Consider the following 25,929-nt stretch of genomic DNA (forward strand, 5'->3'; position numbering starts at 1 on the left):
CTTTTGCCAAGAGACAGAAGTTTATTTAAAAAACAAAATTTAAAAAACTTTGATTTATACTTGCATTTCCTATCAAACCACTCACAATGGAAAATCACCTATCCAGGTTACAAACATTACAATCTAGATCAATCTAATATCTTAACTCCAAAACATAATACTCAAACACACTCAAATTCCCTAGGCCATAACAAACTCCTTTTCAATACCAGCATACAACCTCCAACAGCTCCTACATCTAATTCCTCAAAAAACATAGATGTAAAAAAAAAAAAAAATCTTACTTCTGTAATCAGCAAGATTAAGAAACACACTCGTAGAAAAATCTATAACGTATTTATCAAGAAAGAAATATAAAGGTCAGAGTTAAGTTGTGCAAGTGAGAAATTTTGAGGATTTGGAGGATACATCTTACGTAAAATCTGCCTACAAGTCTAACCTTTCCCTTTTCCATTTTACCCTCCTTTGTGCTTCCATTACTACTAATATTGGGGGATGGGCAGCCTTGCAGGTAAATCTGCCTAACAAGCACAGCTTGTGTCTCCTAGCCCCTCTCCTTCCAATCTTTTTGGTCTAGTGTGCCTCTTTCAGCACTGTGCTCCTTAGGTTGCATTAGTAGCAGGGCTTCTTCTTGCAATGGGGCTTGCCAACAGTTAGTTAGAATATGAGTGTGGACTATGGCTTAATGAAAAGTGAAATTTAGCGATAAGTGGTATAGCATGCATAAGGTTAAGGGGTTTTAAAATTTAAACAGATGTGAGGGGTTTTATTGAGTAGGGCTAAGCGCTTGAGTGTAGAGGAGGTGGAGGTAGCTCCTGTTCAGTACAGCGCAAAGGCAGAGCGCAGGTGTGTGTTAAGATTTTGTGGAACTGTACTTTAACTCTATTTCATGGTTTTCAGCATTTGAGATTTGCTGAATTCAACTTTCTGAAAGAGCTTGAGATAGCACAGAGTTAATGTTGTCCAGTGGTAAATCAAGTATGTCAGTGAATTTCCTTCTTTTGTCAATTGCCTGCCCATCCCCCTCCCCCACCCTCCCCAAAGTGGGGTAAGTGTTCAGTGACTGAGACAATTTTGGCTGTGAACAGAAGAGTGTTGGCAGAATGTGTCAATCTTAATAGTTTTTCCCCCACTCCAAGAGGCTTTATCTCAGAAATCCCTTTGTAAAATGACCCCAAATGGAGACCACCAATCCTACCCTGTATACCACATTTCAAGATATTCCAAGAAGCCATGTGGATTTCAGAGCTCTTAGAGGAGTCTAAGCTTTAAAACAGAAAGTTGATTTTAACCTTATATGGCTGGAGATCTGCTATAATCAAAGAATCGTAGAACTGGAGGGGACCTCAAGAGGTCATCTTGTCCAGTCCCCTGCACTCAAGGCACGACTAAGTTATTATCTAAACCATCCCAGACGGGCGTTTGCCTAACCTGCTCTTAAAATCTCCAATGACAGAGAGTCCACAACCTCCCTAGACAATTTATTCCAGTGCTTAACCACCCTGACAGTAAGGAAGCTTTTCCTAATGTCCAACCTAAACAACCGTTGCTGCAATTTAAGTCCATTGCTTCTTATCCTATCCTCAGAAGTTAAGGAGAACAATTTTTCTCCGTACTCCTTGTAACAATCTTTTAAGTACTTGAAAACTATTATGTCCCCTCTCCATCTTCTATTCTCCACATTAAACAAACACGCTTTAAAAATTTTCCTCCTACATCATATTTTTTAGGTCTTTAATAATTTTTATTGTTCTTCTCTGGACTTTCTCCAATTTGTCCACGTCTTTCATGAAATGTGGTTCCCAGAACTGGACACAATACTTCACTAGATGCCTAATCAGCACAGAGTAGAGTGGAAGAATTACTTCTCGTGTCTTGCTTACAACACTCCTGCTAATACTTCCCAGAATTATGTTTGCTTTTTTTGCAACAATGTTACACTGTTGACTCATTTAGCTTGTGGTCCCGTAGGACCCCTGGATCCTTTTCCACAGTACTCCTTCCTGGGCAGTCATTTCCCATATTGTATGTGTGCAACTGACTGTTCCTTCCTAAGTGGAGTACTTTGCATTTGTCCTTATTGAATTTCATCCTGTTTATTTCAGACTATTTCTCCAATTTGTCCAGATCATTTTGAATTTTAATCCTATGCTTCAAAGTACTTGCAACCTCTCCCAGCTTGGTACTGTCTGCAAATTTTAGGTGTACTCTCTTTGCCATTATCTAAATAATTGATTAAGATATCGAACAGAACTGGACCCACAACTGATCCCTGCAGGACCCCACTTGATATGCCTTTCCAGCTTGACTGTGAACCACTGACAACTACTATCTAGGAAGAGTTTTTCAACCACTTATACATCCACCTAACAGTAGCTTCATCTAGGTTGTATTTCCCTTTTTTGTTTATAAGAAGACCATGCGAGACAGTATCAAAAAGCCTTAAAGTCAAGATATAGCACATTTATGGCTTTCCCCCGATCCACAAGGCTTGTTGCCCTGTCAAAGAAAGCTATTAGGTTTGGTGGACACGATTTGTAATGAAGACTTATGCCAAACAGGATTCCCCCCCTCCCACCGTGTAATTTTAAAATTTCAACAGAATTCTGGGTTCAAAACTACACTCACTCTGTATTATCGTAGTGCTTTGATTTGCAGTAACTGTGGTGGTTTAGCTAAAAGATGCTAAACACATATAAAAAAACAACAACAAACCTTTCAGGCCTAAACTTCAAAACTGATTGATTTAATTGTTTTCTCTGTATTCAAAATGTTTCAGAAAATTCAATTGTCCTCTCAACAATACTTGTGGTAAACTAATACTGGAGTCACTACCAATTTCATAATATTGACACATTATGGATCAAATGACTGATTGTCCTGCATACTTAACCAAAGTACACCTCTACCCTGATATAATGTGGTCCTCGGGAGACAAAAAAAATCTCACCGCATTATAGGTGAGACCGCGTTATATCAAACTTGCTTTGCTCCCCTCCCCATTCCTTGTTCTCTGACTGCCCTCTCCAGAGATCCCCCTCCCCAATCACTCCCAGGACATCATCACCCCCTACCTAACCCCTCTGTCCCCTGACTGCTCCGACCCTTATCCACTCCACTCCCTGACAGGCACTCACCGACAGCAGCGGGAAGCGGAGCAGCGCGGCCCCAGTCCGCTCCACTCTGCCAGCTCCCAGCCACGGCGCTCCACTTCCCACCGTCGGTGAGTGCGGGGAGGCTGGGGAAAGGATGCCACCCCGCACTCACTTGCGGCGGAAAGTGGAGCAACGTGGCCCCAGCCCGCTCCGCTTTTCTTGCCTCGGCCCCAGCTGTGTTGCTGGGGAAAGGTCCTGCACTCACCTGCCCAGCGGGAAGTAGAGCGCCACAGTTGGGAGCTGGCAGAGTGGAGCTGGCTGGGGCTGTGCTGCTCCGCTTCCCACTGCTGGTGAGTGGGGGGAGGTTGGGAAAAGGATGCCCTCCATACTCACCTGCGGCGGGAAGCGGAGCGCTGTGGCTGGGAGCTGGCGGAGTGGGCTGGGACCGGGCTGCTCCGCTTCCGCTGCTGGTGAGTGCAGGGGGGATCCCTTCCCCCAAGCCACCTCCCCCGAGTGAAACAGCTGGGGCAAGGGAAGCAGAGTGGACTGCTCCTGGCCCCCCGTTAATCCGCTAGGCCACTCTGGGACTGCAGGGTCCCCAAAAGTGCCCTCCCACAGCTCCTGCCCCGCAGACCCTGGGGGTGGGGGAAGCCCCTGACCGCCCCCAAGACCCTCTGCCCCTTATCAAACCCCTCGGCCCCCCGCCTGGTCCGGCACCCTTAACACACTGCTCAGAGCAGCATGTCAGAGCCATGTTATATCGGGTCGCGTTATATTGGGGTAGAGGTGTATTATCATCATGATTTGATATAAGCCTAAATGTGCTCCTCAGGTGTTTTATTACTTTAGGCTGAGGGCAACAAATTCACCCAACATCTACAGAACTCAGGGTGTTTCTCAAATTAACTGCTTTTCTGTTGTAAATATCTTTGCTTCTCTGGCCAACTGAAACTCAGACTCACCCACCAGTTTTGTGCTTGAAACCTGCATTTGGAGTTCAGCTGATCAACAGTTACAGTAATGTTTTGAATGGAATTACTCAGCCATACGTGCAAGAAAATGGAATGACCATTCCAATCCTCTGGCATGCTCCCACTAAATATCCTCAGTCATTAATATTTTTTGTAAATATTTAGGTAACTGACAGTTTCCTATGTGGATCATCAAATGCCAGGACTCACTAAAACTCAAATTAATTTTATAATCAGTACAGTTCCAATACAGGAGGAATTTAATCTAAATAAATTCTACCAAACTAGTGTCTATATTAAACACAGTATCATAATAAATACTTGTGCACAGAGTATTTATAAGCAATCTTAATTCTGGCCTTACCTTAATTTTGAGTACTTGATTGTGCAACCTCAATAATTACTCCACTCTGGTCATAAATAATTTATGATGGCAAGATTAGAGATTTAACTATAGCAATACGATTTAAATATAACAGAAACAGTGACCAGATACTTATTCCTAGGTTCTTCTCCCCACTAAGCAAACTCTGACAGAGCCTGTATTGTCCATTACAATTATAGACCTAATGCATTACTGTTAGAGGACCTAGAACATGTAAAAGACTATGTATTCTAAACATAAGGGCAGATCAGCTATTGTTGTGGCTACTGAAAACAAGGTTATTTTAAAATGTACAGCCAATATCTAACCTAGAAAATTAAATGCAGCCACATCACCATACTGACTTGTCAAGAGAAGAAGGATTGAAAATTAATTACACTTTTAGATACGGATTTTGCCAACAGAGAATGGTCCACCAGTTACATTTACATCACTACTGATTCGAACTAGAGAAAATGCCTTACAGTGATAGGCTTAGTGCATAGCTACCCTAGAGAATTTACAGCACCGCAGCTGCGCCAATAGAAACTGTGTTGATGCACGCTCTCTAATGTAGCCGCTCTAAGGGTACGCCTTCACTACCGGCCAGATCGGCGGGTAGCAATCGATTTCTTGGGGATCGATATATCGCGTCTCATCTAGACGCGATATATCGATCCCCGAACGCGCTCCTGTCGACTCCGGAACTCCACCAACGCGAACGGCGGTAACAGAGTCGACATGGGGAGCTGCGGACGTTGATCCCGCGCCGTGAGGATGGTAAGTAATTCGATCTAAGGTACTTCGACTTCAGCTACACTAGTCACGTAGCTGAAGTTGCGTATCTTAGATCGATCCCCGCCCGCCCCCCCCAGTGTAGACCTACCCTAAGACGTTGGCTTAGCTACTCCAGCCACTGCAAGTGGTGGAAGCTGCGTGGGCGGGAGCAGCACTGTCCACACCGGCGCTTATGTCAGTGTAACTTATGTCACACCGGGGGATGATTTATTCACCCTCCTGAGTAACATCAGCTTATGTCAGCATAACTTGAGTGTAAACAGTCTTAAAGTTTATCAAAAAGAAAACGAGAGGTGACTCATTACAATGTTGCACCTTCAGAGAGAGAAAATACCAGTTACTAAAGGCTTTTTAATCTAGCAGAGAAAGGTATAACAAAAAAACTATGGCTGGACGCTAAAGCCATGCAATCAAATTAGAAATTTGGCACATTTTCTTAACTGTGAGGGTGATTAATCGTTAGAACAAACCACAAATAGAATTGTTAAATTCCCAACTGTAGCAGGGTGGATCCCTGCTCCTGGTTTTAAGGGGTTTGAAAGCGGCTTGGCAGGGCTTGAGAGCTGCTGCTCTCAAAGCTGGGCTGATTGGGGAAGTAGCCGCAGATGGTCCACACCCCAATCAGGCCACAGCTGCCCCCTATAAAAGGCTGTGAGCCAGGAGCCCAGTCAGTCTCTCTCTCTGTTTCTAGAGAGAGAAGGGCCTGGCTGCAGGGAGCTACAGACAAAGTATCTGAGTGAAGCAGGGCTGGGGACAAGCTGAGGAGCTCCAGCCTGGAAAGCCCCAGGCTGAGGCCTAGCAGAGGGCTAACGGGTACTGGGGGTTGCAGAGGGCAGCCCAGGGGTAGGCTAAAGCAGCAGGTCCAAACCCTCCTTGCCAGTGATGAATAGACTGATACTGCAGTCCGCCCCAGGACATGGGGCTAGACAATGACTGGCAGTAGCCATATACTGAGGCAAGGTGGGGATAGAGGGTGGGGGTTCCCTGGGGAGGGGAGACCCTGAGAGAGAAAGGGGTTACTGCTGGGGGCAGCACCCCATGTAAAAGGGCACCAGGGTCCAGGGAGGGACTCGGGGCCAGAGAACAGGCGGATCACTGGCCTGCAGAGGGTGCTCCGAGCTGGACAACGAGCTAATTCCCGGAGTCACCAGCAGGAGGCGCCGCAGGGGTGAGTCCGACCCGTCTACACGTGGTGGAGAATGCGGGTATAGTGGTCCGCCCCTGATACAAGGGGCCAGGGCAAGGACAGTGGAACTAATGCCTGGACATTAAGAAGGTGGAGAAACTGAGGCAGGGGGTGATGGATCCCTGTTACTCCGGGGTCTTTTTCGCTGAGACTCTGGGCGTTGTCCATGGGTACGGTTTGGAGTCAGCACCCCAGTGGAAGGGGACTGATGACCCACATGGACTGCGGGAGGCACAATGGGCCCTCCAGGAACAGTTGGGCCAGCTGGTACAGGAACAGCGGGCCCTGGTAAACATCCTCAGGACGGAGTTCCAGGGGCGTGGTGGAGACAGATTGGAGAGGCGGAGAGCCGGGACCAGGAGGCCCGCGGCTGAGCGCCGGACATGTTATGCCTGTTTAAGGCAAGGACATATAAAGAGGGACTGTCCCTACTGGGTTGGGAGCAAGGTGCCTCACCTAGAGAAGAGGCAGCGGCAGGTCCCTCAGGCAGTCCGCCAGGTGAGGGAACCCAGGCAGCTGCCGGCGTGTTGGACCTATGGGCAGACGGGCCACTTCTGGAGGGACTGTCTAGGCCCAGGGAGCACGATGCAGGGCAGCCCAGGGAAGGCTAGGCCCACGAAGGGACGGAGAAGGCCCAAGGCAGCGAGGAGGCAAGGAGCCTGCTGGGGCTGCCACAAGCCGGGCAACATTAGGAGGCACTGCCCCCTCAAGAGAGTTGAGAGTCGGCCAAGGGAGGTGTCTGGAGGTCCGGAAGGGGCCACGCTGGATCCAGAGAAGGTGACACCAGCAGAGGTGGCAATCGTGGGGACCCCACAGGAGGCTGGGACCCAGACCATCACCCCGCCAGTCACGGAGAGAGAGACCCAGACGGAGTGGGCCCAGCAAGAGGCTGGGGCCCAGGAGAGACATGTTCAAGAAACAAAATGGATCCAGGTGGTTGTGGAACAGGCCACCAAGGGAACCCAGACCCTGAGGGAAGAGGGCCTGGGGGACTCAAATCTGCGTGCACAGCTTGAAGCTGCGGAGCGGGCCCTCCGCAAGTCTGAAGCGAGTGGGGTGGACCTCGCTAAGGACTATGCGGCCGTCATAGAGGAGGAGGTCCACTTGAGGAAGTGGTTGCAGGAATCTGAGAAGAAGCAGGTGGCTCTGGAGGCACATGGGCGGCTGAGCCAGGCCAAGAAACCTCCCTATCCCCAGGGGTGGGGGTTTTAAGGCGGGAGGTGTGTAGCAGGGTGGATCCCTGCTCCTGGTTTTAAGGGGCTTAAAAGTGGCTTGGCAGGGCTTGAGAGCTGCTGCTCTCAAAGCTGGGCTGATTGGGGAAGTAGCCACAGCTGGGCCACACCCCAATCAGGCCACAGCTGGCCCCTATAAAAGGCTATGAGCCAGGAGCCCACTCAGTCTCTCTGTTTCTAGAGGGAGATGGGCCTGGCTGCAGGGAACTGAGACAAGGTACCTAGGGTGAAGCAGGGCTGGGGAAAGGCTGAGGAGCTGGGGAAGCTCCAGCCTAGAAAGCCCCAGGCTGCGGCCTAGCATAGGGCAGAAGGTACTGGGGGTTGCAGGGGGCAACCTAGGGGTAGGCCAAGGCAGCAGGTCCAAACCCCCCTTTGCCTGTGATGAGTGCTGGCTACTGCAGTCTGCCCCAGCGAACGGGGGCTAGATAGAGACTGGGCAGTAGCCACTACTGAGGCAAAGTGGGGATAGTAGGGTGGGGGTTCCCCTGGGAAGGGGAAACCCGGTTAAAGGGGCACCGGGGTCCTGGGAGGAACACGGGGGCCAGGAGAAGATGGGGGATCACCGGCCTGCAGAGGGCGCTCCGAACGCTGGAAAGAGCTAATTCCCCAGAGTCACCAGCAGGAGGCACCGCAGGGGTGAGTCGGCCCATCTACACCAACCCCTTGGATATCTTAAAATCATGACTGAATACCTTCCTGGAATAAATGTTTTCGCCAAACTTAAGTTACAGGGCTCAATACAGGGTAACTGGGTGAAATGTAAGGGTTGGGATATAGAGGCCACACTAGATGATATAACAGTCCCCTTCTGGCCTTACACTATGAATCTATGAATTCTCAGTTGCCTAAAGAAATAAGGATCTCCTGTGAAGAAGAATATGAAAACATAGTTTGGCTACAGAATTAAGCATGTAAATACTTTTTTTGTGCTTTGTTAGATCCATTTGGGATATCCTCATGAGGATGACATGACCTTTTATAGTATAATCCACAAGTATTTATTACTACTGGGGGCATTCTGTGCCTCAAAATTCTGCACACAATATTTTAAAATTCTGCAAATTTTACTAGTCAAAATAACACTACATAATCACACCAATTTCAATTATTTTGGTAATTTATTTCAAAATACCTGTCAACAAGTATGTCTGTAACAATACAGAGACACACAAATTCCCACAGGAGCAGAGAGTTAGAGAAACCCCTATGACAAGCCAGTTCCTATTTCTCTGTCCCCTTTGTCCCCTCCCTGAGCCCAGCTGCGGGCCCCCTCCCAGCCAATACACCCGAACCCCCAGAGCCCAGGTTCAGGGCTCCCCTTGCCCAGATACCCGCACCCCTCTTCCCCAGAGCCCAGCTGTGGCCCCAAGCCCAGACACCCGCCCTCTTCCCCAGAGCCTAGGGATACAGAGGGAGAAACAGCCTGATGCTTGGTCCCATGCTTGCACAGAGTTTCCTGCAGACCACCCTTTCCTTCCATCAGGGCATGCTGGGAACTGCAGCTGTCAGGAACCCTCTAGCCTCCTCTTTCTCCCCCCTACAGTGTCTGTGTGTGTGAGCTGGGCTCTGCCAGGTCCAGTGGCCCCTAGCAGCACTGCAGCGCATTTCTGTGGGGGAAAGGAAATTCTGTGCGCACGTTAATTTCTGAAAAATTCTGTGTTGTGCAATGGCACAGAATTCCCACAGGAGTATATTTATACAGTTTTTTTAAAGTGCCATATGTTTCACTACATGGCCAAATCTCTCCTTGATCAACAATTTTTCCTCCTGGGGGAGTCATCCACTACTCTCCCAAAGATAAATACAGTAACTCCTCACTTAACTTTGTAGTTATGTTCCTGAAAAATGCAACTTTATGTGAAACGATGTTAAGCAAATCCAATTTCCCCATAAGAATGAATGTAAATGGGGGGGTTAGGTTCGAGGGAAATTTTTTTCGCCACACAAAAGACATATTCATAGATTCATAGACTCTAGGACTGGAAGGGACCTCGAGAGGTCATTGAGTCCAGTCCCCTGCCCTCATGGCAGGACCAAATACTGTCTAGACCATCCCTGATAGACATTTATCTAACCTACTCTTAAATATCTCCAGAGATGGAGATTTCACAACCTCCTTAGACAATTTATTCCAGTGTTTAACCACCCTGACAGTTAGGAACTTTTTCCTAATCCACATCCACCGCTTCTCCCTTATCCACAAGTCTCGTTATCCTATCAAAGAAAGCTATCAGATTAGTTTGACATGATTTGTTATTTACAAATCCATGCTGACTATTCCCTATCACCTTACCACCTTCCAAGCGCTTGCAGATGATTTCCTTAATTACTTGCTCCATTATCTTCCCTGGCACGGTGTTGTTTTTATTTCCCTTTTTGTAGATGGGCACTATGTTTGCCGTTTTCCAGTCTTCTGAAATCTCTCCAGTCTCCCATGATTTTCCAAAGATAATAGCTAGAGGCTCAGATACCTCCTCTGTTGGCTCCTTGAGTATTCTAGGATGCATTTCATCAGGCCCTGGTGACTTGCAGGCATCTAACTTTTCTAAGAGATTTTTAACTTGTTCTTTTTTTATTTTCTCTTCTAAACCTAACCCCTTCCCATTAGCATTCACTATGTTAGGCATTCCTTCAGACTTCTCGGTGAAGACCGAAACAAAGTCGTCATTAAACCTCTTTGCCATTTCCAAGTTTCCTGTTACTGTTTCTCCCTCCTCACTGAGCAGTGGGCCTACCCTGTCCTTGGTCTTCCTCTTGCTTCTAATGTATTGATAAAAAGTCTTCTTGTTTCCCTTTAGTCCCGTAGTTAGTTTAAGCTCATTTTGTGCCTTTGCCTTTCTAATCTTGCCCCTGCATTCCTGTGCTGTTTGCCTATATTCATCCTTTGTAATTTGTCCTAGTTTCCATTTTTTATATGACTCCTTTTTATTTTAAATCAAGCAAGATCTCATGGTTAAGCCAAGGTGGTCTTTTGCCACATATACATATACAGTATAAGTTTTAAACAATTTTAAACTAACAGTTTAATATTGTACACAGCAATGAATGATTGTGAAGCTTGGTGGGGGTGGTGGAGTAAGAGGGTGGAATATTTCACAGGGAATGCCTTTCTACTAAACGATGAACTAGCACTTGGCTGAGCCCTCAAGGGTTAATACGCTGTTGTTAATGTAGCCTCACACTCTACAAGGCAGCATGGACTGAGGCAGGAGGGAGGAAACACAATAGATGCAGAGCAATGGCTGCAAACACTTCCTTGCAAAAAGTGAACATGATGAGCCCACACTATTCAACTAGAGCTCCCTCCTCCTGACAACACATGCATGGCTACACAGGTGCTGACTTTCCAAAGTGCTGGGCGGTGCGTGCATGAGTGAGAGAGAGACGTGCATTGCTCCTTTAAGTACGCTGACCCTACTTCAAGTACGTTGCCCTTTTAAGCAGATCAGCCAGTCCAGACAGGAAGCCACAACTTCCAGCAAGCTCCCTCCTTTGTCCCTGAGCCCTCCCTCCTCCACTTTGCGGAAAGGGGGTACGGAGCGGGGGCAGGGGAACATAGTGATATCAGCACACACACACACACACACACCCCGTCCCCCACAGCAAGCAGGAAGCTCCCGGGAGCAGCTCCAAGGCAGAGGGCAGGGCAGGAGCATAGCAGTGGCGGGAGGGACAGCTGAACTGCTGCTGGGCAGCTGCCAAGCCAGTACCTTAAAGGGAATTTAGGGGAGCTGATGGGGGGGAGGGCTGCCCCCCCCCCGGTTCTAATGCCCACAAGGAGGGTCTGCTCTTCCAGAGAATCTGGCAAGTAGTGGACAATGCAGGCAGCTGCCACACGACCTTATAAGGGAACATTGCGCAACTTTAAACGAGCTTGTTCCCTAATAGATCAGCAACATAACAATGAACATTGTCCCGGTTAACGTTGTTTAAGTGAGGAGTTACTGTAATGCAATAAATAGCTTTTCAGGTCCTTCTAAATACATCTTTATTTTGTGCTACACCGATTATATGAATTGGCTGCACTTCTGTACATTAAATTTATTTCTGCAAACATGCAAAGTTTCATAATTTAAAACAATGTTTAACTTCTCCAAAGAAGCTACTTTGTATAAACACCTCAGTAATGGATTCCAAATTATGTTTATTCTTGAAAAATACGTCTTACTTTCCTTAGCATGGAAGCATCAAACTAGCTTATGAAAATCAAGCTCACTTGTTTCTGCTTCATGTACTGCCTCTAACCAACAGAAAATATGTTCTTAATGTAGAAACATTATGAGGAGAAATGATGGCTGTAAGCTGAATTAAACAAAAAGTCTCTTATGGGTAAATCCATAGATAGATCCTAGAGTAGAAGCAACTTTTCAACCCGAAAACTGTGTGAAGATACAAGATAGTGTGCTCTTCAGTTTAGAGACACTTTGATCTAAACAACACCCCCCCCCCCCCCCAAAAAAAGGAACATTAACTTAAGACTCTAACAGCACTCTGGACTTATTTTAAAAATGTTCCAATTTTTCCCACAAAGCAAAGAGACTTTGCAAATCTGGCAGTCCACTTTTGAATATAAAAACAGGTATCTAGAGGAAAACTTGGAAGCAGTTACTGGATCAGCAACTACTGATCTAATTACTACTACTTACTAGTAACTACTAATTACTGAAACAAACAGTTGTATTTAGATTAGGTTTCTACATTCTTGGCTTAAGGTCATATGCATAAAACATATAGCGTCTATCTTTTAGGAGATATGTTGAATGTTATACTATTGATGCAGCAGAAGTAAATGCAACACATTCTAGAGCATGGGACATAATTTAGGGAAAGCAAACAGAGGGAAGACAAGATGGTGGGAACATTTACATTAGTTTACTTAAATAAAGAATCCGGCTGAATCTGAAATACCTGCTTAAATTAAAAACCAATTTAAATCCTGACTCCCTACTTGTATCAAATTCCACCACTGCTTCATAGAGAGTTCATATTCAATTAGTCATATGTACTCCTGTCTTTTTCTGAAATATAGCTGAACAGAGGAGAAATTTAGCCAAAAAAGTAACTGTTTGATGGCATTCACAAGGAAACTGTAAAAGGAATATATAAATAGAAGCAAACAGGAAAAAATATTGATTCTCTGATTTGGAAATAAAGGTAAGCCTCATCACATCCTATTCACTGATTCTTTGAACATAAAATGGTAAATATGGCCAGAAGTCACTTGTTCCAGGAAGAGATAATCAAGTATTAAAATAGAAAATCATTTCTACTGTACATCTAAAACAGACCACGTTTACTCCTTCATTTTTCCTTACTAAAGAAAAATAAAACCATAAGATAGGGAAGCATAATGAATTAAAGAGTAAACATCTAGTATCTCTAAATATCCTGGGATCAACATGGCTACAATAATACTGCCTATAAATAGGAAACTGGCACTTGGTATCTGGGTCAGTATGTTTTCTAGGGTCACATAACTGGCTCTGCCTAGGGTTCGAAATTCTTGGCTTGTTACTCAGCTCTGTCAGTAATATGCTGCAGACAGTCTCAAGTGTGGGGATCTATAAGATTCACCTTAGCAGTAAACTATTTCTTCAAATATTTCACATATACACTCATATCTACGAAAAATGAAAAAAACGTATTAGATAAGTCAAAACTGCTTTTTGAAGAGAAAAAGTATGCACTTTGTAAAAGTAAGTCTTAGGAATACCAAACTGACACAAAAGCAGAAATATTTAGACTATTTGCAGTGGGTTGGAATTCTATAATCACTTTTAAAACTCTAATCTTTTGCAAGACACTGAAAACCTGAGAACCTAACCCCGATTATGTCATTCATCTTATTTCAAAGTTTCAAGACATTGTTTTGAATCAAGCTAGAAACAATTATATGATATTTTCAATAAATATACAATATACTCTGCAAAGAGACAGGTATTTCATATATATTTGTCAAGGGGAAAAAAAAAGAGCTGTTTGTCAGTGTACAAAACAGTATTAGAAGTTGGTCTACTTACAGTTCTGCCACTAATTGCTCTTTCCTAATCTTCCTGGAATTTCACGGAATTTTCACAGAATTCTGAACTAGGTGGAAGGAAACTATCTCTGTCCTTCAGGCCTGTGGATGATAGTGTCTTCGGTTGCACAGATAACAGTATATTTGGATGCTTCGAGCCTCAAATTTTGAGACCATAATTACTGCTAGGTTTGGTAACTACAGTATCAAAGAACAGGAAAGAGACTGCACGATACGGCTACAAAGTATTGGTCCTCAGCTGCAATTCTCAAGAACCACAGTTGGCATAGAAATTGGGATGTGAAGATAATAGGAAGCCAAGGTATATCCCGATGAGTTTCAGGATCATTAGTGTCTCTATGGGAAAATCTCACGTTCATGTCAAAGTTAAACAAAATTTAAAATAAGCCTAGGAAACTGAGATAAGGCTTCTGATCTGCCTGTAAAGCACTATACATATTTTAAAATAGTAAGTATGAAAAGTCCCAGCTCACATCTGTATGCAAAAGACTCCATGATGCTCAGACATCTAGGTATTACACATTAAGCATTTGCAAAAAATGATTTTATGACATAAGGAATAGATTGAAGCAGTTAATAGTACAATATAAATAATATAACTGGTCCAATGAACAGTGCACTGCACTCAGACTCAGAAGATTTGATCCTGTTCTTGGCTCTGCTGCTAACCTCGCTGGGTGACCTTGGGCAAGTCACCTCCCCTCTACAGGCCTACCTATATCTGAATTAGTCTCCTTTCACTTTCCCCAGATCTCCGGAAACACTCTTCTTTTCCTCCCACTCCCCCCGCACCCCAAACATCTCCATTCCTTTTTCCTTGCAACTCCATTCTCCTCTCAAACCTATCCTAGCTTTGCTCATGTAATTCAAATCTCCACTAAAACTCACTTCTGTCACACAACCCATGAGTGAATTAAACAAACAAAAATTCAGCCACTAAGAGGTAAGTGAACTAATGCATGATCTTGTTTGTTCTCTATCACCATGGTGTCATATCTGAATTCTGAATGGTAAACTCTTTGTGGCAGGGACTATTGTGAGGCTCCTAAACAAACATCTGGCATAGTACAAATAAAATAATCATTAAAATATCTGACCACTAAACAAGCTGTACCAGTTAAGTTCTTACCTTAGTAAAATTATTCAAGTGGCCTAGTTTTCTCATATTTGAAACACCTTGTAATTTGGCCACATTTTGGAGAATCTCCCTCAAGTTATCATAGGGTTCTGCAAAAGAAATAGATTATTGGTAGATATGATTCAGAAAAAACAAGCATTCATCACATATTTTCCCAAACATAATAGGTACCCTGTTTATTTTTCCTGCTTTGGTTAAGGATCTAGTCTTTTTTCTTCAAAGAGTTCTGATTTGGCTTCCACCTAGCACCACAATATGCATATTTGAGTTCCCAGAGTAAACGGCACAAGCCCAAGAAGCGGACACACTCCTGTTTCAAAGGAAAATTTTAGCAATACCCTGTATTAAGCAAACTTCAGCAAATTGTAAATCTAGATATTTATATATTCTCCAACACTACAATACCTGAGTAATTCATTATTTATTCTCAGCACCTCAGAGTTAAGGAAGTATTACTTCCTTTTTACAGACTGTGAATTAAAGCACAGAGCGAGTGACTTGTTCAGTGTCACGCAGGAATACTGTGGTCAAATTAGGAAGTGAACCTGTTATCTCAAATACTAGTGCAGTGCCTTAGCCAGAGGCTATTCTTCCATGATGCCAAATTGTAGGCATGAATTGTTTAACAGCAGCTGTACCATGTTCAATAAAATATTCACCTTCTTAACTTTTCTGATATTAATACCTTATATTTTCCAACCAACCACTACCCCAGGCCATACTACAGCTGGAGACGGACCACTACTTCCCCGTCCGCTAGGAAGCAGCAACAAGGAGGAGTTTGCATGGGGGTGGATCTATAGTAATCTCCAGACTCAGGGAACTGCTTTTCTAAAGCAGCCAAGACCAGCTACAACTGAGAACATGGACATTAGCCCTTTTAAGTAATCCTATCACAGACTGGATAAGAATTATTAGTGAAATATTGAATGCATTTTCTACTGTCTTAATTAAAGTTGCAGCTGGAAAAAAAGGACAGCAAGCACCTTCTGACCAGCCAGCTCTGTGCAAACAAGTTTGAAAATGACTGCTCTAATCACAGACAGCACTATCCCCCATAGCTCCACAAACGTGTTAGTGGTCTCGGTTGTTCAAAAAGAGATTTACTGCAGAACACAAAATCTGAATAAATGGGCAAGTCTCTACTCAAGACATACCCTAAACTGATGTAGAAGAACAGGGCACTAGCCTGCCCTACCACTAGGAAATGCAACCTTTATTCCAACAAAATTTACTCCAGTCTAACTTCCAACTGAACAGTCAGTAAGCATTATCAATCAGATACGTGGTCAAACACATACAGGATAGCTTGGGGAGGGAGTGTATGGTAGAACGTTATGCATCAGGGTTAAACCAAATAAAACCCACTAAACAAATGGAGGTTGATATAAAAAAAATTCTACACATATTTGGATACCACATCAAAAGCATTTACTTTTCAGGGGATCATACAATTTAAAGATGGAAGAGATTCTGTTGACAGGTCCATCATGAGCCAAGTTCAGGATTGTTCTGTATAGTTTATTTTTCTAGCACTTTATCCAGTTTTACATGCTTCAAGCTGTCAAAGCCATAACAAAGGAAAATTAAAGAGGATGATGCCAGGGTATACTTATGGTACTGCTGTCAGTTTAGGTCATAACCCCTAATTTCAGGGCCTTAGCAGCCTGCTATTTGTCTTCTCTGAAAATATAATTTAACTGACTCCTATTCTTTTGGTTTTTGCTTTTAGCATGGCATAGGTGGGAAATTCCCTAACTCACAAAAGCTTTTGGACCTGTAACACTCAGATGCCAATACTTCTGGGCCTTCTAAAATGTTCAGCTTCAGTTCTTTCATAAACGGGAGCAAAGAACTCCTTAAATGATCAGACTTAAGCTAATAAAAAGTTTAAACTCTGAGAGGAAGGCAGGTGGGCAAACGGGAATATAGTTATACCTTCAGAGAGGCTGAATTATAGGCAAGTACATTTCCATTTCTCTAATGATACAATAATTCTTATTCATACAGACTGCAAATCTTGAGAGAAATCTTGCTAAACTAATTTTCCAGCTTATCGAGGGGCCAGAAAGTATCCCAAATTTTCATGTAACTCAGAGTCCTAGATACTTTCCAAAACCCCTACCATCAAATAGGAAAAGAAAAGAAAAAAAAAATCCCAATCCCCCAGTTAAGATCTCATTGCAGCACAAACTTCCTGTCCTGGAGAAGGGACTCCAGTACAATCTACAATACAAGCAGGAAATTCAAAGGACAAGAGGTCTTTTCTATTACTAAACTACAAAAACGAGCAAAACAATTTGATCCATTATAATCCGTTCATACCAGCAATATACAACCGCAGAAGGACCATGCTGATAAAGAATTACAGAATACCACCTCAGAATACACTAGTTCAGGAGACAAGTATCAGAGGGGTAGCCGTGTTAGTCTGGTTCTGGTTAGTCTGGTTCTGCAAAACGTCTGTTAGTCTATAAGGTGCCACAGGATTCTTTGCTACTAGTTCAGGAAAGAAGTATGAAGTAGTCAGCATGTAGGTCAAGTATCAACTCAAACCTTAGTTTCAATCAATATTCACAGGGAATGGATTCTAACTAGGTAAAAGAGGTATGGCTCATTTTCATATCATTACCAGAAATAAACTTGAATTAAAAAAAAAGATGAGATGAGATGTAAGATGAGAAATACCAGTGTGAGGGGTGGAGTAAAACAATACAGAGTGAACAATTTAAGGAAAGTAATCTGGCTCAGCCTGGCGCTAGCCATTCTTTTCCTACCTGCAATTGAGATATATATCCTCACCCTAAACAGATCTGAGGTTCTGCAGCTAATTGGATTCCCCTTGAATCAAAGATCCAAGATTCGGTGCAGGACTCTCTCCCTGACATCCCTGTAAATTCTTATATCATGGCAGCAGGGGGAAAGTCCAGAACTGGTGTGTGTATATATTTGCAAAATAATGGATTGAAATTTCCTATAAATAGTAGGAAAAGGTAGGAAGGTATGATTAGCAGTGTTGCCAACTCATGTTTAGTTTTCCTGAAACACTAGCTCCTGGAATCAAGTTTTCATTTTAAAAAAAGTTTTAGCCCTCCTGGTTATGGAGAAAAGCTTGAAAATGTAACACAAACGTACACTAAAAATGCAAAATCAGAAAGCAAGAAGAATCCATATTTCACAAAATTCTCATAACTTAAGCACTTGAGGATGGAGATACCACATTTACCCCACCAGAATCATAACGCGAGTCAGAGATTCCATTCTCTAGCGTGTTCAGGATATCACCACAGAGCTCTACTTCATAAAGTGCAGGGAAGGACCACAAACTGTAATCACCACACTAGCACCAGTGGTACCACCTTCCCTTAGCAGATTTGGCAGCATTGTCTGACCACATGTAAAAATAATGTTCCAACCACTGTTCCTGTTTAGTATATACTGGCAGAACAAACAGGAAGCATGGTAGATTTCCACAAACATGTCAATGACTCTATAAATGAGTTTAATTAATGTGTACTTTCACACACATCCCTTTCAAGATGCTTGATCAGTAGTTAATACAATAACCAGTGCATGTATTGTGAGTATATTTACAGTGGAAACAGCAGGCTGAAGCACCAGCCAATATCACTTATATCAGAGGATCCTATAAATGTAGTCTAAAGCAGAACTTCCCAAACTTTCCCTTCTACACTGGAGTCTCATAACAGCCCCCCACTAACTCACTCCCATTTAGGGCAGAAAGTGACTCACCAAGAGGAGCACAGTGGTGGCATCATTTGGTTGGCTCCACCCCCAGAGGAGCCCATGGCAGCATGGCATGGAATGGACAGGGAGTCCTCGCCTTCCCTCTCCCCTGCCAGAGCCTCTCACTCCCACAGGCTCCGGAGGGTTTAAAAATACCCAGGGCTGTTGACGAGTGGGCATCCAGGCCAGGGCAGCAGCAGGAAGAGCGTTGAAGGAGTCTCCAGAAATCATGGAGGGGAGAGCAGCAGGCTGCTGCCTGGGGAGGGCTGGAATGGGCCGCGCTCTCCCCATCTCCTTTACCACCTCTGCTAAAGGAGGGGTCCTGTCCTGCCTTGATCCGGACACTTGGCTGGCCGCAGCCCTGTGGAGACCTCACTCACTGACCCCTGATAACCTCGCTGCACCCTGCCCGGGGGGAATGCCTCACAGTTTGAAAACAAATGGTCTAAGTGCTAAAAGTGAGCTCAAACAGAAAACTTCCTTAAGGTCTTCTCTCAAGTAACTAAAACTAAAGGTCAGGAACTCCTTTCACCTCACAAAATTTTATTTAGACACACAAAATGGGTGAGGCACATCTTTTATTGTACTACCTTGTCTCTCTAATATCCTGGGACTAAATGTACAACTACAATGCATACAGAACCTCATTTAACAATTCTGATTAAAAATTATATAAAAATTTTTTCCTTCCTCACTTTAAAAGGACCACAGAATTAATAAACAATCCCAGACAACCACTGTGTTATACTTGAATCACATGGAGATTACTCAAAGTCTCTGGGTGCAATGCAGTTCTTTGCAAACAAGCCTTTGAGAACAGCCTTCCAAACTCAATGCTGTTCACAGGAATTAAGCAGAACATAAGGAATAATTTGACTAGAAACATTCAATGGAATCAATCACTGGTCAGAGATAAGTAGACAGAAATTATTTTTTGAAAGTGAAAGTTCTTCACAAGTACTCAGAGTTTATCAAGTTGCTCATGCAAGTTTGGAAGATCGTCACAAATCAGGCTCATTAAGAAGTCAATAAACAATGTTTTATCAGTATACAATGCAACCTGAGGCACTGCATGTGAACGAAGGCATAACCTTCACTATCAATTTATTGAAATAATGTCTGGAGGGAAATCAACTACTCACAATGAAAATAAGCACTCTGAATTCACACCCATATGCATGTGAAGTCCAGTATTCAGAAACTACTCCAAAAAATTGAGTTCCTTCGCTCAAGTAGACAATGCATCTGATTTCTAAGAATTGTAGGTATTATTCTCAGACACACCATGCTGCTTTTTCAAAGAACAGATTAAGGATTATTTATTTGCACCTTGTCCTCAATCAATGATCAGAACCCCATTGTGCTAGATACTGTACACACAATTAAAAGAATCTCTGAAGACTTTACACAGAGTATATGATTCCCAGACTTAAAAGATGGAATTTAGTTGAGAGCAGGTATCAGTAATTTAAGATTTTTTAAAAAAATTACAGAGATGCAATTATCTTAAATAATAATCATTAAAAAATGCATAACTACATTTTCTGGGTTTAATATTACACTTAAAAGAAATCCAAATATGTTAAAAATATACAGTTAATGACCCAAACATGCTTAACTCTGCCCTGCAGTGACAATGAAATAACTATAGGATTAGGATTAAGGCATCTTAATGTTTGTGGTCCCCGACTAGACTAAATTGATTTTTAAATACTGGATTTTTTTTCACATATTCCCCCATCACGCTGACGTGATTGAGCAGTACAAAGCTCCCAAAACTCACTGGTGAATCTGGATTTTAAATTGCAATTAATATATTAGTTTAGAGAGCTGTACTAGTAAAATGAGCATTATGTGAAATGGATATGTGAAATTCTATTAGATAACTGGGACAAAGAAAAAGATTAACAGGTGAATTAATTTAAATCAAGGCAATTTAAATCATGAAGTGGAAAGCCTCAATTTAAATCAATTTTAATCAGCTTTTCCATTTGCAAGATGAAAAAAAAAATTAATTTTAAAAATAGTTTTTTCCCTCAAAAATCCGATTTAAATAAAAAATCCAAATTAAAAGATAGTTTTAATTAAGATACATTATAGCTCAAAGTTATCTCATCATGGAATAGGGATTTTAAATTCTAATTCTATATATAAAAGACAATATATTCATGTAATGTTTAAGAAAAGTTTGTAAATGAGTTCCAATAGTTCATGTATTAGGGACACAAGCTTATGAGGTTCCATAGGCTTCTGTATAGATTTAGGTTAATCTTTCTATATACCCAATGGAACTCAGTGCTCAGTCTAGAAGACACACCATCAGAGATGCTTAGTTTTGCAGTTCTCAAACTGTAGATTTGTCTCTCCAGAGGTAACATGCTTGTTAATAGCAAAAATGTTTTTAAAATAAATAAATAAAATAAATAAATAAATAAATAGAGGGGAGAAATAATAGATCTCAACTCTATAGTCCCTCTGCAAATTTGTGTACACAGGGGTCAATCCCTTACCTCTCTCTAAAAGTGCAAAGTTTCAGAAAAGTTCAATAAATAGAAGATTGTTGGGGGCGGAATAGATTTGGAAAAGGAGAAGTCTGGAGATAAATGTGAGAAGCGAGAGACATATGCTTTTTTGTTAAAATATTGTAAGTTTCCTGTTGAAGAAAAAAAATCCAGAATCCATAATGCTGTTGTTTTAGTTAAATAAAACAATTTAAATGTCTGTCTGGTGATGTTCTCCTCCTAATACAGCATGGCAAGAAAATCCTCCAAATATTAATGATTAACCTGTTGAACTGGAAACAACAAGGAGTCTGGTGGCACCTTAAAAACTAACAAATTTATTTGGGCATAAGCTTTCGTGGGTAAAAAACACCTCACTTCTTCAGATGCATGGAGTGAAAGTTACAAATGCAGGCATTATATAATGACACATGGAGAGAAGGGAGTACCTCACAAGTGGAGAACCAATGTTGACAGGGCCAATTCAATCAGGGTGGATGTAGTCCACTCCCAACAACAGATGAGGAGGTGTCAATTCCAGGAGAGGCAAAGCTGTTTCTGTAATGAGCCAGCCACTCCCAGTCCCTATTCAAGCCCAAATTAATGGTGTTACATTTGGAAATGAATTTTAGTTCTGCTATTTCTCTTTGAAGTCTGTTTCTGAAATTTTATTGTTCAAGAATAGTGACTTTTATATCTGTTATAGAATGTCCAGGGAGACTGAAGTGTTCACCTACTGGCTTTTGTATGTTACCATTCCTGATGTCCGATCTGTGTCCATTAATTCTTTTATGTAGGGACTGTCCTGTTTGGCCAATGTACATGGCACATGACGGCATATATAACATTAGTATACGAGCAGGTGAACGAGCACTTGATGGTGTGGCTGATGTGGTTGGGTCCTCTGATGGTGTCGCCAGAGTAGATATGGGGACAGAGTAGGCACCGAGGTTTGCTACAGGGATTGGTTCCTGGGTTGGTGTTTCTGTGGTATGGTGAGTAGTTGCTGGTGAGTATTTGCTTCGGGTTGGGGGGTTGTCTGTAAGCGAGGACTGGCCTGCCTCCCAAGGTCTGTGAGAGCGAGGGATCGTTTTCCAAGATAGGCTGTAGATCGTTGATAATGCGCTGGAGAGGTTTTAGCTGGAGGCTGTATGTGATGGCCAGTGGTGTTCTGTTATTTTCCTTGTTGGGCCTGTCCTGTAGTAGGTGATTTCTGGGTACCCATCTGTTGAATTGGAGATAGTTCACCTCCCAATGACTTCAGAAATATCTGCTTCAATTACCTTTGGTAAATGAAATGCCCAAACAATCATTCATTTTCTGATACAGCTGTAAAACTAATCTGAAAAGTTTTCAAAATAAATCACTGTTTAAAAATGTATAGTGTATACCTTGTAAAAATGAAACCTACATCTAATTTCTGAGTTATGAAGAATATGTATTAAGGTTATACCAACCAACAAGAATGCACTTTTATGTAGAAAACCATGATTAAATTGAGTCTTCCTGACTAGTGATTTAAATCAAATCAATCCTGTCCATTTGTACTTCAGATATTTTCTAAAAAAGGGGCACTCTCATTGGCTGGTATAACCATTAAATCATGTTGATTTACAATTAAGTAGAATCTTTATACTACATTTGGTACATCTGTTTTTGACCTAGAAGGGTACACTATATCACATTTATTTAAGCAATTATATAACTTAATATTTTCAAATTCTTACTAATTGTGCATTTTTAGTATGTTAGAAAATGAATAATTAACTTCTCTCATTATTTGTGTCAAGTGCATTAGGACAGTAACTGGAATTTAATTAAAGACAAACTGTATATAAAATGTATTTTTATTAAATAAAATAACTGGAGGTGTTTTGGATACATAAACATCTTTTATCAAAATATGTGTCACAATTACAACTAAATGATTTATTAAACAGAGAGATTAATCATACTCATTGAATTAAACTGATTTCAGGGCAGCCTGGGAAACTTCTCAAATACATCTAAGTAAAAGTAATGGGAGCATAAGTCCCTACTTGCCCAAGTCTCTTGAAAATGAGAGAACAGTCTCCTAAATTACTTAGGCTGTCTTTCAGACTTTTAAAAATAGTTGATTTCATCCCCTCCTGCCTCCTTGTTTTTATTCAGAGACAGGAAGAGAAAAACAAGTTTTCCAGCTTTTTCAACTCCCAAAAGATTTTCCAACTTTGAATTAGTTCAAATGAAAAAATATTCTTCACCTGTTGAAGAGGATACTGCTGTCAAAAGCTGGTTTAGCACGTCAACAAACTCTGCACAGGTGCTTAGCTAACGACATCCACCAGTCCAATGGTGTAACTTTTTTTAAAAAAAACATTAGCTGCTTAAATGGTTATTACAATTGGCATGACTGATGGGCATCTAATTGTCACCAATGTCACAGCTGCATCATATTCTTTAGCAGTTAGGCATCTACCCTGGTATTCTGGGTTGAAAATATTAGCAAGAAAATGAGAGTAAGAGCTTAATCCATCTGCTTCTTTACAGCCTGCAACAGAACTTTGTTGTTGGGTTTTTCTTTCTTCAGTGTCTCTTCAAGTTTTCAAAATTGCAACAGAATCAACAATACAGCAGCAATCTTTCTGCAATTTATTCAAGGGTATGCAAATATGTTTCAGTATAGTCAGGATATCTTCCACATTTCTCTTTAGTCCTATGTTGACTACTGTGGCGTGATAGTTCCACCTGTGTTGTCATGATTTTCTTCACGAATTGTCATCAGAAAGGCCAGTTCTTAATAAATAGTTCAAAAGTCGATCATTGAATTCCACCGTACATCTTGGGGGAGAATAAAGGTAGTTTACCATCTGATGTATGCTTACTTGCAATGCTGCTGGTGGTACCAGTAGATGACTCATGATGGGCATTCATAACCTCTTATGTCTAAGATGGACCCTGAAACAAAAATGGTTAAAAAAAATAAAAATAGTCACTAACTCACTGAGTATTACTCAATGACAGCTTTAAAAAAAATATGACACTGTAAATGAAAGATTCCACCTACTGCAGAAGTTTGTACCACTGTTTAAATGATATAATTTAATCTAAGACAAGTATTAAGGAAATTAATAAATAAATAAATCATAAGGATTATCTAAGTCTATTTAAATCCTTAACTCTAGCAACATCTCAAACAGTTTGAAAGAACATTGAAAATGTTAATATTCATAAATTGCCTAATAAAACCTTACTTTTAAACAGGAAAGCTACACCTAGATATGATTATATTGAGAAAAAAAAATCTGAAAAGACCAGCCACAAGAGCAAAAATGGTAATTGATAAGTACTCCACAAACATATCAATTATATTTTGAACATAAATATTTTGAAATTCATAAGAAATCCACCCAAAACACAAATTTATGACAATAATCTAAGCTATCATTTATCATAATAAAACACAGAAGGCAGTCCATAATAATGCAAAAATAATTTTACTAACCAATTGACCCAGACTGTTCAGAGATGCACTTCATCTTCAAAGTCATTGCCTTCTGAAGAGCATTTTTCATAATGTTGTTTCATTCTGACAGCCAAGTCTTGCATCTTTTTGTTGGACTGTTTACATTTGGCATATGTTCCTTTTTACTTAGAGGTACAGGTATTTTCTTGAAAATATTTCCTACAGAATCTTTTTAGGACCTGTGGGCATGGCAGGTTTCCCCCCCCCCCCCCCCCCCAGTCTTCAGAAGTTAAAAATCAACACTAGAGCCTGCTCTCTGAAGAATGTTGTCCTTTCACAGTATCCTGATTTGATACCAGTGCTGCTCCTTTCTGGTTGCACACTCTGCTCCTTCTCCCCTTGTTACATAATTCCCCTGCCACACCCAACCATTACCCTCAGAAAGAAAACAAAAACACTAACAAAACAAGACCTCTGCTTGTGTAACCCACATACCTTTTGCACTGCAGTATTTTATTTACTTATAGGCCGTTGAGATATTAATGCATTCCTGTTTGTCTGTATCGCTGTGTACTCACGCAAAGAGACAGACACTTCAAGAAGCAAGGGCTGGTTTCACTGGGCACACCAGTAGTCTTCCATGAGTTGGAGAGTAAATTTCCATGGTGGGTGGAGACATAATTTGAGAACTAAGAAAATCAGAGCTCAGGTAGCGAAAAGCTATAAAATTGGAGTAGGTAGGTAGGTTCAATGGATAACCCTGACGAAAAACATGAAAGCGTCTCCTGGTGTCTGAGATATGTCCCAACTTTGTGATGACTTTACCAGTCTAGGATATCCAGTAGCACAGCCCCTGGGCCCCCCACAAGATTAAGTCCTTAATATGGTACATGACCTATTGTGCCATATTTTTAAAGCATTATCTCAAAAGTTACCTTTATCCCTTGATTCATTCTTTATATAGAAAAAGCAGCCTTTAACATTAAGATTTTGATAGAGGCTCAGTCATGGATTCAGCATATTTATTTTTTGGTTTAAGAGACTAATAAATATGGGCCTTAACATATTTTGTATTATTTTCAGATTTAATTTTAAACAGGTTTATTTTTAAAAAGAAAAAAATTAAAAACAGCAAAATAAACTCCAATGTAAATAAAATCCAATTTTTATCAATGTTTTTGGGGAAAAAAAGTATGTTTATCCACTCTAATTAATTTGCACATCAAATGAATTTACTTGTAAATTCATTTTTCACTCAAAGAATAAGTGCTGTAAATTTGATGATGCTGTATTTTTCACATAAGAGATTGAATCTCCATTTTAAATGCAAAATGGAACTCAATCAGTGCCCCAGCAATGAGAGAGTGGGCAGCTATAGAGAAAGGGGAGCACAAGTTAATAGAGAAAATTCC

General features: G+C 41.7%; 1 protein-coding gene across 4 annotated transcripts in view; it reads right to left on the reverse strand.

Annotated features, from left to right (window-relative positions):
- The window catches only part of RICTOR (RPTOR independent companion of MTOR complex 2), a 162,539-nt gene that overhangs the window by 112,456 nt on the left and 24,154 nt on the right, over positions 1-25,929 (reverse strand). For 3 of the 4 annotated variants that reach the window (XR_005600238.1, XM_039543771.1, XM_039543772.1), the window contains exon 3: positions 14,816-14,913. Coding sequence is in view for 3 of the 4 variants with exons in the window: in XM_039543771.1 (XP_039399705.1) it covers positions 14,816-14,913 (98 nt within the window). In the remaining variant the exon portion in view is untranslated. Of the gene's footprint in view, positions 1-14,815; positions 14,914-23,936; positions 24,010-25,929 lie in introns of all 4 variants that reach the window. The other variant, XM_039543773.1, reaches the window with a different exon arrangement.

The sequence above is a fragment of the Mauremys reevesii genome, linkage group 6 (assembly GCF_016161935.1).
Source record: "Mauremys reevesii isolate NIE-2019 linkage group 6, ASM1616193v1, whole genome shotgun sequence".
Lineage (NCBI taxonomy): Eukaryota > Metazoa > Chordata > Testudines > Geoemydidae > Mauremys > Mauremys reevesii.